A 17,256-nucleotide genomic window follows, 5' to 3' on the forward strand; every position below is an offset into this window, starting at 1 on the left:
AAAAAAAAAAAAAAACCTAAGAAACGAAGGGAAGTCTCCCTGCTGCGCCCAGGCTGGAAGAGCTCACTGCAGTCTCGAACTCCCATGCCCCAGGGATCCTCCCGCCTCTGCTTCCCACAATAGATGGGACCACAGGTGCTCACCACCACGCACAGCTCATTGTTTTCTTTTTCTTTCTTTTTTTTTTTTTTAAGACGGATTCTCATTCTGTCGCCCATGCTGGAGTGCAATGGCCCGGTCTCGGCTCACTGTAACCTCTGCCTCCCGGGTTCAAGCGATTCTCCTGCCTCAGCCTCCGAAGTAGCTGGGATTACAGGAATGTGCCACCACACCTGGGTAATTTTTGTATTTTTAGTGGAGACGAGGTTTCACCATATTGGCCAGGCCAGTCTGGGACTCCGACCTCAAGTGGTCCGCCCTCGGCCTCCCAAAGTGCTGGGATTACAGGTGTGAGCCACCGCACCTGACCTGTTCTATTTTTCTTTTTCGATAGAAATGGGAATTTCACTGTGTTGCCCAAGCTGGTCTTGAACACCGGAGCGTAAGCGATCCATCCGCCTGGGCATCCCAATATCCGGGGATCACAGGCGTGACCCTCCGTGCTGGCCAGAGCAAAGATTTGAACCGAGGTTGGCCCGACTTCCCCTGCCCACCTCCTCTCAACCTTTAATTGAGGGGCTTTCATCCTGCCTGTTGTGGGCATTGATTGAAACCTGAAGAATAAAGATGACAAGTCTGAGGTTAACGTTTTGAACCCCGACACAGCACACATAAAAAGAAGCATTTGTGTGACATGCTCAAGGTTTGGGGTGCACAGCCCATGGTCTCTTGCTCTGGGCACCTCCAACTGGCCTACAGTGGTTAAGAAGCTTCGGCTCCAGAACCACACCGTTCTATAGAACTTCGTGCGACAAGGAAAATGTTCTGTATTTCTGCTGTCCAGAATGGGAGCCACCCGCCCTAATAGTGGGTCTCTAGCACTTGAAATGTGTCCTGCGCGACAAAGGAACTTTCTTTCTTTTTTTTTTTTTTGAGACGGAGTCTTACTCTGTCTCCCGGGCTGGAGTGCAGTGGTGTAATCTCGGCTCACTGTAACCTCCACCCTCCAGGTTCAAGGGGTTCTTCTGCCTCAGCCTCCCGAGTAGCTGGGACCACAGGTGCATACCATCACGCCTGGCTAATTGTATTTTTTGTAGAGACGCGATTTTGCCATGTTGCCCAGGCTGGTCTCCAACTCCTGGTCCCAAGCTACCTGCCTCAGTCTCCCAAAGTGCTGGGATTAATAGGTGTGGGCCCCAGCTCCTGGCCGAACTTGATTTTTATTTAATTTAAATAACCATATGGGAGTAGACAGTGTGGCGGCCCCTTAGATTCTGCTCTTTTTAGTCTGTTTCTACCCTTTGTCTTCCTGAAGGCTGAGTTGCTTAATGTTTCTTAAGTACATCTACACAAGTAGCTTGGGTCTTACTTATGTTGTGACACACAATTCTTGGGAGACTGTTGTTGTACCCTAGAAACATATTAAAAGCTTTTAGTTAGCCAGCTGCAGTGGCTCACTCCTGTAATCCCAGCACTTTGGGAAGCTGAGGCAGGAGGGTTGCTTGAGCTGAGGAGTTCAAGACCAGACTGGGCAACGTGGGAAACCCTATCTATACAAAAAATGTTTAAAACTTAAAGTATCTCACATCGTTCAGTTTGCAGACTTTCTTTCCCATTTATTTTCACTACTGCACCACTCTCCATCCTGTGGAGGCCGCGCCAGGCCTGCTCTGGTGATTTTAAGAAACTTGACTGTTGGCTGGGCGCGGTGGCTCACACCTATAGTCCCAGCACTTTGGGATGCTGAGGCAGGCGGATCACCAGGTCAGGGGATCGAGACCATCCTGCTAATACGGTGAAACCCTGTCTCTAACACAGAAGAAACTCCTTACCAAGGCCCATGGGCCTTTTAATGATGGTGTCCTGTTCATCAGTCAAACCCATGCTCATCAGGGACCTATTATGCACTGATTTCCTTCTGAAACTTCCTTGGCTCTTTGCAGAGCCAGTTTCTTTTAATCCTTCACGCCTCAGCCCAGTTTTCACTCTTTAAAAGACTACTTCCCTCAGAGTTGTGTCTTAGTTGGTCCTCCTTGTCTCCTCAACCCCAAACATCATATTCTATAATTTTCTCATGTATTCGTTTATTGACATCTTACTTGCTGGAATGTTAACTCTGATACATGGGGTCTTGTTTTTGCCTCTAAGGTGTCTGCATAACAGGTGCTTAGTAAATACTAGTTGAACTCACATTTCCTCGTAAGTCAGATGAAAATAAAAGCACGTGCCTTACTTCACAAAGTAATTGAGAGGATAAGTTATACTGATATACTTTAAAAACTAGGTGGTAGAGAGGCACAGTGGATCAGTCCTGTTGTCCTGGTGCATGAGGAGGTGAGGCCAGGTGTTCAAGACCAGTTTGGGCAACATAGGAAGCCTTCATCTATATGACAACAAAAAAATTTTTTTTTTTTTTTTTTTTTTTTTTTGAGACGGAGTCTAGCTCTGTCGCCCAGGCTGGAGTGCAGTGGCGCGATCTCGGCTCACTGCAAGCTCCGCCTCCCGGGTTTACGCCATTCTCCTGCCTCAGCCTCCCGAGTAGCTGGGACTACAGGCGCCCGCCTCATTGCCCGGCTAGTTTTTTGTATTTTTTAGTAGAGACGGGGTTTCACCGTGTAGACCAGGATGGTCTCAATCTCCTGACCTCGTGATCCACCCGTCTCGGCCTCCCAAAGTGCTGGGATTACAGGCTTGAGCCACCGTGCCCGGCCGCAAAAAATTTTTTTTTAATTTAAAAGCTAGGTGGTAGTTTTCAAAATGATGTAATGGAATTAAAGATAGGAAACATGAACATAGGTGCTTAATATTTGTTGAATAGGCGAACATGATGGAATTAGAGATGGAAAACAAAATGAAAGGGATAGGAATAAAGTTTTGCTTAGGCCTTTTTGGAAAAAATCAGTAAATTTCCATTTCTTGATGTTAGTAACTCAGTTAATTTTGCAGTGTAAAAACATGCTCTTTCTCTGTTTATCATAGATCTTTCTGTTTTGGAAGATACTACTATGATGACAGGACTTCATGTTTTCTAAGGACAAACTGGAAAACTGGTTATAAATGCTTGTTATAGAGAAGAAAGTCCATTACCAAACACTTCTGACTTAAAATTTAAATAGTTAAAATATTCTCTTGAAGCTTCTCAGTCTTGCTAAGAATGATATTAAGCATAAAATCAGAAAGATTAAATATGATTCTGTCACCTACATAGCATGTTTTATCTATTTTATTAATACTTTTTGCAAATAATTGTTTCCCTAGTGATGGCTCATGAAGCAATGGAATATGATCTTCAGGTACAGTTAAATCATGCTGAAGAACAGCCAGCTTCTGCTGACGTGGCCAGCAGCCAAGGGGGACCAGCCCTTCTCCAGCCTGTTCCTGCTGATGTGGTCAGCAGCCAAGGGGGACCACTCATCCTCCAGCCAGCTCCTGAAGTGATTGGCAGCCAAGTGACACCACCCCTACTCCAGCCTGCTCCACAACTGTCTATTGACCTGACAGAAGTGGAGGTCTTGGGAGAAGACAATGTGGAGAACATCAATCCAAGAACTTCAGAACAACATAGGCAGGGATCTGATGCTAATCACACCATCGGAGCATCTTCATTGCATTCAATGACCAACTTCATCAGTGGACTGCAGAGACTTCATGGCATGCTGGAATTCCTGAGACCTTCATCTTCAAACCACAGTGTAGGGCCAATGAGAACAAGAAGGAGGGTATCTGCTTCACGGAGGGCAAGAGCCGGAGGGTCTCAGAGGACAGACAGTGCCAGGTAAATCAATATATGAATAAGTCTGTGATCATTGCTGTACTAGGAATTGTGAAACTGAGGCTCTGCCATTCAAGGACTGACAGTGTGACTCTTGGCAAGTCAGATAACTTCTGACCCCCAGTTCCTCATAAGTCAGATGGAAATAAAATTGCTTGCCTTACTTCACAAAGTAATGAGGGGATAAGTTAAACGATTGTGCCTTGAAAACTAGGTGGTAGTTTGTTGGCAATCTTTGTAGAGATTGGCTGTTCTTCAGATTGTGTCTTGTACACCAAAAACTCTTTCTTCACTTGCAAATCTACTCTACTCACCCAAATTCATTATTCACTGGCATTCCACCGAGAGGCACAATTAATTAATTTTCTTTCATAGTCTTGGTTTGAACTTGCCTCTTGAAGGGCTTAGCTGTCAAGTCTTAGTAGGGTTGTTATGAAGAATAACAATTGCCTGTACCCTGTCTGTTGTTTTTTGTTTGTTTATTTGTTTGTTTTGAGACGGAGTCTCACTCTGTTGCCCAGGCTGGAGTACAGTGGTGCGATCTCGGCTCACTACAACCTCCATCTCCCAGATTCAAGGGATTCTCCTGCCTCAGCCTCCCGAGTAGCTGGCATTACAGGCGCATGGCACCACCCCCAACTAATTAAACCTGTCTGTTTTTTTAACTTCTTACTTTACTTGAAGTATTTTATTTCACATTTGAAATGTCTTCTAAGTGTTTTCAATATGTTTAGAAATATAATTCAACTTCTAATTTGTATGTGAAGGAAACTTGTACCCTGAGAGAGAGCTTTGTTCAGGGTCTCATAGCTGTAGCATAGAGGAGTTAGCATGGGTATTGGAACCTGGATCTGCCCTGTTTTCTACACAGGCAGATGGAGGAAGCTTCGATCAAATCCCTTTGTTTTCTCTTTCTTCTTCTTTTAATTATTATTTTTGAGACAGGGTCTCACTGTGCCCAGGCTGGAGTACAGTGGTGCAATCACACACAGCTCACTGCAGCCTCGACCTCCCCAGGCTCAGGCGATCTTCCTACCCTAGCCTCTTGATTAGCTGGGACTACAGGCATACACAACCATGCCGATGTTTTCTAACACTGTGAAAATACTGGGATGGTACTAAAAAGTGGTAGCTAGGTCGTCCATTACTCAGGTTTTACAAATGAGGAAGCCGATGGGATAATTTGTGATTTGGTTGTGATAAGGCTGGATTGGAATTGTGCCTTCTGAATCTGGATTCAGCATTCCTTTTCATGGATCCTGCTGATTTTAATGTTGGGCTTGCCATGACTGTGGCTCCAGTGTCTGTAGTGCCCATCAAGGATGACAGATGCCTAGTTCTGTGTTGACAAGAGTTGCAAATGCATGTTACTGTGGTTTTTTTGTTTTGTTTTGTTTTTAAGACAAGAGTCTTGCTCTGTCACTCAGACTGGAGTGCAATGGCTCTACCTCAGCTCACCACGACCTCTGGCTCCTGGGTTCAAGCGATTCTTGTGCCTCAGCCTCCTGAGTAGCTGGGATTACAGGCGTGTGCCAGCAGGTCTGGCTATAGTCTGTTACTTTATTTATTTATTTATTTATTTATTTATTTATTTATTTTGAGGCAGAGTCTCACTCTGTCGCCTGGGCTGGAGTGCAGTGGCGCGATCTCTGCTCACTGCAAGCTCCGCCTCCCGGGTTCACGCCATTCTCCTGCCTCAGCCTCCCAAATAGCTGGGACTACAGGCGCCCACCACCGCACCCGGCTAATTTTTTTGTATTTTTGGTAGAGACGGGGTTTCACCATGTTGGCCAGGATGGTCTCGATCTCCTGACCTCGTGATCCGCCTGCCTTGGCCTCCCAAAGTGCAGGGATTACAGGCGTGAGCCACTGCACCTAGCCTATAGTCTGTTATTTTAAGATGTCATTACTCACATTATAAAGGCAGAGTAAGATTTCATACATTTGTGTTACAGGTGAAGGCACCTTATGGTGTAATTTGGGGACCGTGCCAAAGTAAATATGGGCTAACTTTTCATGACTGAGAGTTATGAGTGGTGTCTTCAGGAACTGACTGACTGTCAGGAGGCCTCTTGCAGTAGTCCTCAGTCTTGTTTATACACGCACTCATTCTTGTTGGGGGAGGCAGTGGATTCCGCTTGGTCAGGCACACTGACTTGTATTAACCAACATAAGGGTGGCACTTATAAACCAGATGCCAACTTACAAAGAAAAATAAAATCACTAGAGGGCCACACAGAAGCCAAACTCTAGTGAGAAAATTGCTCAATATGGCTGGGCATGGTGGCTCACGCCTGTAATTCCAGAACTTTGGGAGGCCAAGGCAGGCGGATCCCTTTAGGCCAAGAGTTCAAGGCCAACATGGCGAAACCCCATCTCTACTAAAAATACAAAAAATTAGCCGGGTGTGGTGGCACACACCTGTGGTCCCAGCTACTTGGGAGGTTGAGGCATGAGAATTGCTTGAACCTAAGAGGCAGAGGTTGCCTTGAGCCAAGATCTTGTCATCTAGCCTGGGTGACAAGAATGACTCTCTGTCTTAAAAAAAAAAAATTGGCCGGGCACGGTGGCTCAAGCCTGTAATCCCAGCACTTTGGGAGGCCGAGACGGGTGGATCACGAGGTCAGGAGATCGAGACCATCCTGGCTAACACGGTGAAACCCCGTCTCTACTAAAAAATACAAAACACTAGCCGGGCGTGGTGGTGGGCGCCTATAGTCCCAGCTGCTCGGAGGCTGAGGCAGGAGAATGGCGTGAACCCGGGAGGTGGAGCTTGCATTGAGCCGAGATCCGGCCACTGCACTCCAGCCTGGGCGACAGAGCGAGACTCCGTCTCAAAAAAAAAAAAAAAAATTTTTTTTTCTTACAGAATCTGTTCAGGGAAAGAGTTATACAGAATTTAAATGTTGAAAGATGTCAGTCAAGCTATTTGGCAGCCATAATCTGTCTCCACAAAGGGAATAACCTAAAAGGTCAGGAAGTGTGCAGTTCAATGGAAATAACATCAGTTCTGGAGCCAGATAAATGTGATTAAAACTTTTTTCCCTAAAGTATGAGCTTTCCCAGGACTAATCACTTGTAACTTCTGAATTTCTTGAGATGAAATTCTCAGTGTGGTGTTTGACATTTACTCATCTGACAGACTGTCCCTGGGCCAGGTGTTGAAAGCCTGGGCCAAGGTGAACAGCTTTTGACTCACAGTCAGCCAAGAAGCCAAAGCTACAGAAAGCTAAGTAGTGAGCTTATTCTTCCCAACAGGCTTAGCTGAGGTCACAAACTCCCTTCTTATTTTTTTGAGGCGGTTTCATTCTGGCTGCGGGGGTCATCACTCATTCATCAAATATTGATAACACTCCTCTGTATGAGAGACTAAACTTTGACCTAAATATATTGGTGAATAACACAGATTACAATATTGTTTTCGTGGAGCATATGGAGTCTAGGACTACAGAGAGTAAGGAAGGGGCAAAATATATTTAATTCAAAGACGGTAAGTGCAGGGAAGGAGGAGGATTTCTTGGGTTCTAAATCTGTGCTCCCAAGGAGAAACCCTAGCACTGCTTCCTGTTGGTTTTCGTAGTTCTCCTTTCCTGTGTTCTTGCCTGACTTTGGATATTCTTTACTACATAAAAGCAGTATTAAAGAGTGATTTTTTTTTTAAGTGTCTTACCACTTTTTTACTGGGTTCTATGTAGAATTCTATTGATATACATGTCAACAGCCTAACTCTAGTTTGTATTTGATTAAATCCTCTTATAAAATGCTTTTCTTATGTGTTTAGTCTTATGTAGCTATAGCTGCTGTTCACTCAGAATCTCAAGAAATGGAGTTGGTAAAGTTGCTTAGCACTGTTTAAAAAGAAAACCTGGCTAGGCACAGTGGCTCACACCTGTAATCGCAGCACTTCGGGAGGCCGAGGTGGGCGAATCACCTGAGGTCATGAGTTCGAGACCAGCCTGGCCAACATGGTAAAACCCTGTCTCTACTAAAAATACAAAAATTAGCCAGGTGTGGTGGCGGGTGCCTGTAATCCCAGCTACTCAGGAGACCAAGTCAGGAGGTGGAGGTTGCAGTGAGCCGAGATTGCGCCACGACACTCCAGCCTAGGTCACAGAGTGAGACTCCGTCTCAAAAAAAAAGAAAGAGAAAACCTGGGTGATGTCAGCGAAAATGGCAGAGTAAGGACCACAGAGAATTATCTCCATAAAAGTAGTGAAAGAACTGGCAGAATTTGTCAGGATCAACTTTTTCATAATTTGGGAAACTGAATGTTTACAGCAATCCAGGGAGGGCTGTTTAAAGAAAAACAGTCAAATCTCAATGAGCTCTATGGCATTCCTTATTCTTGTCCCCTTCTCCAGCTCCTGGGTAGTTGTGAAAATCATCTGCCTGTAATCGTAGTAAAAACCAACAGCCTGGCAGGCACCAGAGGGATTGGAGCACCTTCAAAGCCTCATTCCCAGAGAATTATCTTTCTGTGACCTGTTTGGTGGTTCTCTGGAAAACCCCATTTGCAAGACTACTCTTAGAGCAATGCAGAGTGTGAAAAGCCTAAATCATTTTCCCTGGGGCCTGCCTAAGGTAATGGATATTCAGTGGGATAAACAATAAACTAACCAATAAGAGGGAAAGGAAAATCTAGGAATGAGATCAATTCAGTCACATCTTCTAAGTCTAGTTCTCTTGCTGTTTCTATCTGCAGTTACTTCCTTAACTGAAATGTTGAGCCCCTCAAAGTCATCCGTAAGAGTTGACATCAACTTCTTCTAAATTTCTGTTAATGTTGATATTTTGGCCTCCTCCCATGAATCATGAATGTTCTTAGGTGCATCAAAGATATTGGATCCCCCAGGCACAGTAGCTCATGCCTGTAATCCCAGCACTTTGGGAGGCTGAAGTGGGCAGATGGCTTGAGCTCAGGAGCTCAAGACCAACCTGGCCAACATGTTGAAACCCTGTCTCTACAAAAAATACAAAAATTAGCTGGGCTTGGTGGTGTATGCCTGTAGTCCCAGCTGCTTAGGAGGCTGAGGTGAAAGGTTCCAGTGAGTCAATATCGTGCCACTGCACTCCAGCCTGAGTGACAGAGCCAGACCCTGCTCCAAAAAAAAAGAATGGTGGATCTTTTCAAGGTTTTCGATTTACTTTGTCCATATCCATTAGAGGAATCACTGGCAGCTATCATCTTAAGAAATTTAAAAAAAATAAAAAATAAAAAAAGCTTTCCCCCACAACTAAGAGTCACAACAAAATATTTCTTTTTTTCTTTTCTTTTTTTTTTTTTTTTTTTTTTTTTTTTTTGTGAGACAGGGTCTCACTCTGTTGCCCAGGCTGGAGTACAGTGGTGTGATCATGGCTCACTGCAGCCTCAACCTCCCCAGGCTCAGGTGATCCTCTGCCTCAGCCTACGGAGTAGCTGGTACTAAAGGCACAAACCACCACACCCAGCTAATTTTTTCTATTTTTTGTAGAGATGTTGTTTCATTAAAGTACTGAGATTACAGGTGTGAGCCACTGTGCCCGGCCTTATTTCTTAAATAAAAAGTCTTGAAAGTTGGGCTGCAGAATGTTTTGTTAACAGACATGAAAATAACATTAATCACCGTCAGAGCTCTTGGTTTACTGGGTGCATTGTCACTGAGCAGTGATATGTTTAAGGAATCCTTTTTTCTGAATAGTAGGTTTCAACAGTGGGCTTAAAATACTCAGTGAATACTCAGTAAGACATGCTCTAAACAGATAAGCTGTTATCTAGGCTTTGTAGTTCCTTTTAGAGAGCACAGACATAGGCCAGGTGTGGCGGCTCATGCCTGTAATGCCAACACTTTGGGAGGCAGAGGTGGGCGGATCACAAGGTCAGGAGATCGAGACCATCCTGGATAACACGGTGAAACCTCGTCTCTACTAAAAATACAAAAAATTAGCCAAGTGTGGTGGCGGGCGCCTGTATTCCCAGCTACTCAGGAGACTGAGGCAGGAGAATTGCTTGAACCCGGGAGGCGGAGCTTGCAGTGATCCAAGATCACACCACTGCACTCCAGCCTGGGCGACAGAGCAAGGCTCCGTCTCAAAAAAAAAAAAAAAAAAAAAGGCATCATCTTCAACTGAAGTCGCCAGCAGCATTATCCCCTAACAAGAGAGTCAGCCTGTCCTTTGAACCTTGAAGCCAGGCGCTGACTTCTCTTTAGCTGCAGAAGTCCTACATGGTATCTTCTTCCCATAGAAGGCTGTTTCATCTACACTGAGAATCTGTTTAGTGTAGACACTTCTCATCAATTGTCTTAGCTAGATCTTCTGGATAACTTGGTACAGTTTCTATGTCAGCACTTGCTGCTGCTGCTTGCACTTTTATTTTATGAAGACAGTATCTTTCCCTAAACCTCATGAACCAGCCTCTGCTTTCTTCCAGCTTTTCACCTGCAGCTTCCTCACTTTCAGCTTTCATAGAATTAAAGAGAGTTGGGGCCTTGCTCTGGATTAGGGATTGGCTTAACGGAATGTTGCGGCTGGTTTGATCTTCTATCCAGACCACTAAAACTGTCTCCATATCAGCAATAAGGCTGTCTTATCAGCCTTGCTTGTAGCACTTAATTTTCTTCAGGAACTTTTCCTTTGCATTCACCATTTGGCTATTGGTGCAAAAGGCCTGGCTTCTGGCCTATCCCAGCTTTTGACATGCCTTCCTCACTAAGCTTAATCACTTTAGCTTAGTGATTTAAAGTAAGAGATGTATGACTCTTCCCTTAATTGAACACTGAGGCCATTGTAGGGTTACTAATTGGCCTAATTTCAGTATTATTTTGTCTCAGGGAATAGGGAAGCCCAAGGAGAGGGAGGGAGGGGAATGGCTGGTCGGTGGAGCAATCAACATACACAACATTTACTAAGTTCACCATCTTACGTGGGTGTGATTCTTGCACACCAAACATGTGGAAATTAACACACCTAAATAATCAGAAGAACAAACAAAACCCAACACAGGCAGGCAGAAGAAAATAATAAAGATTAGCATATAAATAAATAAAATAGAGAATAAAAAAAGAGAGAAAATGAACTAATCAAAAAGTTGGTTCTTCTAAAAGATCAACAAAATTGACAGACTTTAAGCTAGACCGACCAAGAAATAGAGAAGACTCAAAGTACTAAAAATCAAGAATGGAGGAGAGGACATGACTACCAAATAGGAGGGGAAATGACTGCTTGTAGGTGCGGGTCCCTTTTAGATGTAACAAAAATGTTTTGAAACCAGATAATGGTTATGATTATGATTACATAACCTTGTGGTTATGCTAAAAAAAAAAAAAAAAAAAACAAAAAAAAAAAAAAAAAACCACATTTTTTTTTTTCCAAGAAATTGCAAGAAATCTTTGGAGTACTCCTTATTCCTGTATTGAAATCCTGGAGATACAAGGGAGTTCACAGAAGGCAAGAGAAATCCATATACAAGCAGCAATATAGCTAAAAGATTATTTGAATATGTATTTGAATGAATGCCTCCTACAGCTAAGAATCAATATAAAGGCATATCTGTGAACAAAGATNTGGATTTTGTAGTATATTAATTATATCTCAATTTCCAAAAAAGAAAAAGCAACTTGATTGCTATTTCTTCTTTCGATTTATTGACATTTCTTTTTTTAAAAGGGCGAAAAATCTTGTCTATTGAGTTGGACACTAAGTAGTGTTTATTTTGTTCTAGTTAGCATTCGGTCATCTTTTTTTTTAGTAGAAAGCCCTAATTCATCAATAAATTGCACCCAAACTATTAGAAATCAAAATTTTTCTGTGTAAGCTGTCCCCAACAATTTTTCTGGGTAATAATCAATATTTTATTTAATGTCAATTATTAGAACTTACAGTAGGTCACCTGTCAGTAATACTTAGTAATTATTAGTGAGGTGGTATATTTTAAAGTTTAGAGCCCTTTTGTTTTAAAAATTTTTTTAATAGAGATGGTGTCTCACTTTGTTGGCTAGTCTGGTCTCAAACTTCTGGCCTCAAGCAGTCCTCCTGCGTTGGCCTTCCAGAGTGCTGGGATTACAGGCGTGAGCCACCACGGTCAGCTGTTTTTTTAATTTTTTTTTTTTTTCTTTTTTTTTTTTTTTTTTTGAGACGGAGTCTTGCTCTGTCGCCCGGGCTGGAGTGCAGTGGCCGGATCTCAGCTCACTGCAAGCTCCGCCTTCCGGGTTTACGCCATTCTCCTGCCTCAGCCTCCGGAGTAGCTGGGACTACAGACGCCCACCACCTCGCCCGGCTAGCTTTTGTATTTTTTTTAGTAGAGACGGGGTTTCACCGTGTTAGCCAGGATGGTCTCGATCTCCTGACCTCGTGATCCGCCCGTCTCGGCCTCCCAAAGTGCTGGGATTACAGGCTTGAGCCACCGCGCCCGGCCTCTTATTTTTTTTTGAAGATGGAGTCTCACTCTTGTACCCAGGCAGGAGTGCAGTAGCACAATCATAACTCACACACTGTGGCCTCAAACTCTCAGGCTCAAGTGATCCTCCTGCCTCGGCCTCCCAAGTTTTTTGGGTGTCATTTTTCTGGGTTTTTTTTTTTGTTTTTTGTTTTTGTTTTAAGACAAATCTTGCTCTGACAACCAGGCTGGAGTATGGGCGCTGTTGTGGCTCACTGCAGCCTCAATCTCCCAGGCTCAAGCCATCCTCCCACCTTGGCCTCCCAAGTAGCTGAAACTACAGGAGCATACCACTATGCCTGGCTATAGTATAAAGTTACATTAATTTGTCTGGGTGTGGTGGCTTAAACGCCTGTAATCCCAGCACTTTGGGAGGCCGAGGTGGGTGGATCATTTGAGGTCAGGAGTTCGAGACCAGCTTGGCCAACATGGTAAGACCCCTGTCTCTACTAAATATAAAGTTTCATTAATTCTGTGACATAAGTGGCCTCAAACTCCTCAGCTCAAGCTGGAGTATGCTTTGTTATTCCAAGAATCAGGGAAACTGAGGTACAGTGGTGGTTATTTTAAACTCAGCCAGCCAAGATAGATTTGGAGTATTAGATTTGGCCCCAGATCTTCTCATCATTCTAAGTTATTTTTTTTGATATCATATTATTATTTATGTTTTTTATCTTAAAACTAACATTATTTAAATTTTAAAAGAAAAATACTGTCCTAAAATGAGAGGTGAAGAAATTATAGAAGCCAGACTCTGTACTGTACTCCAAAATACCTTGGTCTAGGTGGCTGCAATAGCAAAATCCCGTGAGGCCATATTTGGGCAACAAAGCCCTTTTTCTTCTTGCTCACCTCCGTTTTCAGCTACCTAATACCAGCATACAGATTGCTGAGTTTGACCTTTAAAGATACTGACAATATGGCCAAGATAGCCAGTAAAATAGAATCGGCTTATAACAGTAGGATCAAGCTCCCGTGTGGGCTAATGTAGCAGTGGTTGAGTGGTGAAAGATAATATCCAGGAGGCCAGTCTCCCCTTATCTGCTATTCCTGCTTCAGCTTTCAAAGGCAGCAGTTAATGGCCTGGAGATGGGTTGAAGTGATAGGATTTACTTCAAATCACTATAGATTGTTTTTGTGATGATAGTTCATTGTACTGTAATTCTGTTGTCTTTCTGTGTACATAGGTTGAGAGCACCATTGGATGCTTACTTTCAAGTGAGCAGGACCCAGCCTGACTTGCCAGCTACCACATATGATTCAGAGACTAGGAATCCTGTGTCTGAAGACTTGCAGGTGTCTAGTAGTTCTGATTCTGACAGTGACAGCTCTGCAGAGTATGGAGGGGTTGTTGACCAGGCAGAGGAATCTGGAGCTGTCATTTTAGAAGGTCAGTATCTTACCAGGTTTGGACTCACAAGGCTAACATCCACAAAGCTTAAACTTCAGAAGGCTAGAAACTAGATTTGTGCTTTGACACTTTCCCTTTTCTCCCCTAAGTGTTGTGGATTCCTGTTTTATAGAGCCTTCACTGGCCATAATTATATAGAGAGGATTTGATCTGACTTACAGCTTAATGTAATTTGTGACCCAGTGAGTCAGTCACTTTTTAATGGCATTTTATATTCTCTTTCACTTTTTTAGACATGTGAGAAAGTAGGTTCTTTTTCTTTTTTTTCTTTTTTTATTTTTTGAGGCAAGGTCTGGCTCTGTCCCTCCAATGACAACTGGAGTGCAGCAACAACAATTTCAGCTTACTGCAACCTCCACTTCTTGGGCCCAAGCCATTCTCCCACCTCAGCCTCCCCACTAACTAGGACTACAGGCACATACCACCACACCTGGCTAATTTTTTAAATTTTTTTGTAGAGACAGGGTTTTTCCATGTTCCCCCAGCTGGTTGTAAACTCCTGAGCTCAAGAGTTCCACCTGCCTCAGCCTCCCAAAGTGCTGGGATTACAGACATGAGCCACTGCACCCGGCCTAGATTCTTTATTTAAAAGTTTTGTAAATTCAGCACCCTGTCTAGGCTAACACTTTGGAGTCCTGGTATAATGTTATGTGTTACGCAAGTGGAACTTTATTTAACAGTCGTAGGCAGAGACCCCTAAAGTAGATGTCCAGCTTACGTTAAGAACGTTCTGATCCCCAGAGGGTGCTCTTTCAGTATATTTTCCTACTGAAAGAATATTCTTGGATTATGAATTGAAATATAATCAATGAAAATCTGTAAGTTCATATTTATGTAATTTTCCAAAACCTCATTTATCACTATCGTAAGTTGTTAGAACCCCAACTAATTACTCCAAAACTAGTAAATAAAGGGTCAGGAATATATTAATATTTTGCCTTCCTGTATAAACTGTATTTCAGACAACCAGATAGTTGATGAAGGGGTTTTTTTGTTGTTTTCATTCACAGCTCACTGTAGCCTTGACCTCCCAGGCTAAAGCGATCCTCAGCCACCTGAGTAGCTAGGACTACATGTGTGTGCCACCACACCTGGCTAATTTTTTTTGTAGCTATGGGGTTCTCCCTATGTTGTCCAGGCTTGAAGGTTTGTTTTTTTTTGTTGTTTTGTTTTTTTTGAGACGTAGTCTCGCTCTGTCTCCCAGGCTGGAGTGCAGTGGCGTGATCTCCGCTCACTGCAAGCTCTGTCGCCTCCTGGGTTCACGCCGTTCTCATGCCTCAGCCTCCTGAGAAGCTGGGACTACAGGCGCCCGCCACCACGCCCGGCTAATTTTTTTGTATTTTAGTAGAGATGGGGTTTCACCGTGTTTGCCAGGATGGTCTCGATCTCCTGACCTCCTGATCCGCCCACCTTGGCCTCCCAAAGTGCTGGGATTACAGGTGTGAGCCACTGCGCCCGGCCGAAGGTTTTTTTAATAGAAAAATTTCAGCTAATTGCAGCAGGAACGATAGAAAAGTCATCATTTTGTGACTCCTAATTAAATTATATGTCTAGGCAAAGATCATCAGTGGATCCTAAAACCATTAGGTTGCAGGGTTGATGGGATTCCTTTTAATACAAGGACCAGGATGATACCACCTGAACCCGTTGGTCAATCTTAGCATCTCAAAAAAATAGGATAGCAAGACCATATGTGCCTCTTAATGTGCTGCAATCAGAAATACTCATGCCACTTAGGAATACTGTACACACAAACACACACACACACGCCAGTCCCCCCACCCCCAATGCCAAAAAAAAAACAACACTGAATCTGCTCAAGACTCTTCTAACAACCAGGTTGCATAGTTTGTAGAAAAAGGGGTGGAGGAACAAGATAATACCTCAGAGATGTAATCATTTAAATTAAAAATGTAGAACAGTCTACAAATGGAACATCTTTCTAGACCTAAATGTATATGGAAATTTAACATATTGTGAACAGAATATCTCAAATCTGTGAGGACAATTTTTAATGTTTTATATAACACCAAACCAACATAGTTTATGATTCCACTTACATAAAATGTCCAGAAAAGGCAAATCTACAGAGACAATATTAGTGGTTGCCTGGGGCTGCAGGTGCAAATGTGAAGTGACTCTAAATGGGCATAAAGGATCTTTGTGGGCTGATAGAAATATTTTAAATTGGGTTATGGTGATGGTTGCACAATGCTCAATTTATTGTATGTAAAAGTTAAACAATTTCATGAAGAAGCAATCATCCAAATTCAGGTTGTGTAGGACTTTTCATAAGACAAATGACCTGACAAATCAGTGACAAACAGAGGGGAAAAAATGGGTGAGGGGGAATTGTAATAAAATGAAAAAGACTTAAGAGACATCACAAGCTCATTATGGAGACCTTTTTTGGATTCTGATTGCAATAAATCTGTAGACAGCAGCTTCAAAACTGTCGGGAAATTTTTTGGGAGGCCGAGGTGGGTGGATCACAAGGTCAGGAGATCGAGATCATCCTGGCTAACATGGTGAAACTCCGTCTCTACTAAAAATACAAAAAATTAGCTGGGCCTGGCAGCGTGCACCTGTAGTCCCAGCTACTCAGGAGGCTGAGGCAGGAGAAAACTGTTAAGAAATTTTGAATATGAACTGGATGCCTGGGTATTCAGTGGTATTGGAGGATTATTGTTAATATTCTTAGGTATAATAATTACACAGTGTTCATGTCAAAAAAAGAAAAAAAATTCTTGTCAGTGTTGCAGAAGTTTTTGCAAGTATAATGACATCTTAAAGTTTGTTAAGGATTCCAACCAAAAGAAAATAATGGAATGGGGGCTTAGGTGGAACAAGATTGGCAAAATATTGATTATTTTTTAAATTGAGTGATGGGTACTTGTGGCTTAACTGTACTGTTCTGTCTACTTTTATGTATGTTTGAGAATTTTCAAACTAAGTTTTTAAAAATAAATTCACTGATGGACCTGGGGAAATTGTTATCCCTTTTGCAGGAACACTGTCAATTAGAAATGGGAAACTAGTGAGTCAGGCTCTCTCCTGCTAGCTTCTAATACCTGACATATCTTACTTTGTATTTTACCTATCCTATCATTTCTGGAAATGACTTGGCAGAGCAACTAGCAGGTGTCTCAGCAGAGCAAGAAGTTACATGTATCGATGGAGGCAAGACCCTCCCCAAACAGGTAATATGAACATCATTTTATTTTTATGTTATTTTATTTTATTTTATTTTTTTAGAGAGTAGGTCTCACTCTCACCTAGGTTAGAGTGCAGTGGTGCAATCGTAACTCACTGTAGCTTCAAACTCTTGGACTCAAGGGATCCTCCCACTTCAGCCTCCTGAATAGCTGGAACTACAGGTAATGCCACCACACTCGGCTAAATTTTTTGTTTTTTGTAGACAGAGTCTCACTATGTTATCTAGCTGGTTTCGAACTCCTAGGCGCAAGGGATTGTCCTGCCTCAGCCTCCCAAACCATTGAGATTGTAGGCATGAGCCACCATGCCCAACTTGAATATCCCTTTTTTTTTTTTTTTTTTTTT

The 17,256-nt window shown here is 42.9% G+C and overlaps 1 protein-coding gene and 1 pseudogene across 2 annotated transcripts in view; one reads left to right on the top strand and one right to left on the bottom strand.

Annotated features, from left to right (window-relative positions):
- The window catches only part of LOC108527376 (lamina-associated polypeptide 2, isoforms beta/gamma pseudogene), a 5,287-nt pseudogene extending 3,304 nt beyond the window's left edge, over window positions 1-1,983 (bottom strand).
- Window positions 558-17,256, top strand: part of RFWD3 (ring finger and WD repeat domain 3) — a 47,323-nt gene continuing 30,624 nt past the window's right edge. Inside the window, exons 1-4 of one of the 2 annotated variants that reach the window (XM_017868716.1) lie at window positions 558-629; window positions 3,358-3,874; window positions 13,472-13,674; window positions 16,825-16,895. In XM_017868716.1, coding sequence (XP_017724205.1) covers window positions 3,360-3,874; window positions 13,472-13,674; window positions 16,825-16,895 — 789 coding nt within the window. In that variant the 5' untranslated portion in view covers window positions 558-629; window positions 3,358-3,359. The remainder of the gene's footprint in view (window positions 630-3,357; window positions 3,875-13,471; window positions 13,675-16,824; window positions 16,896-17,256) is intronic. The other variant, XM_017868715.1, reaches the window with a different exon arrangement.

Source organism: Rhinopithecus bieti, unplaced genomic scaffold, assembly GCF_001698545.2.
Source record: "Rhinopithecus bieti isolate Rb0 unplaced genomic scaffold, ASM169854v2 scaffold_2574, whole genome shotgun sequence".
Lineage (NCBI taxonomy): Eukaryota > Metazoa > Chordata > Mammalia > Primates > Cercopithecidae > Rhinopithecus > Rhinopithecus bieti.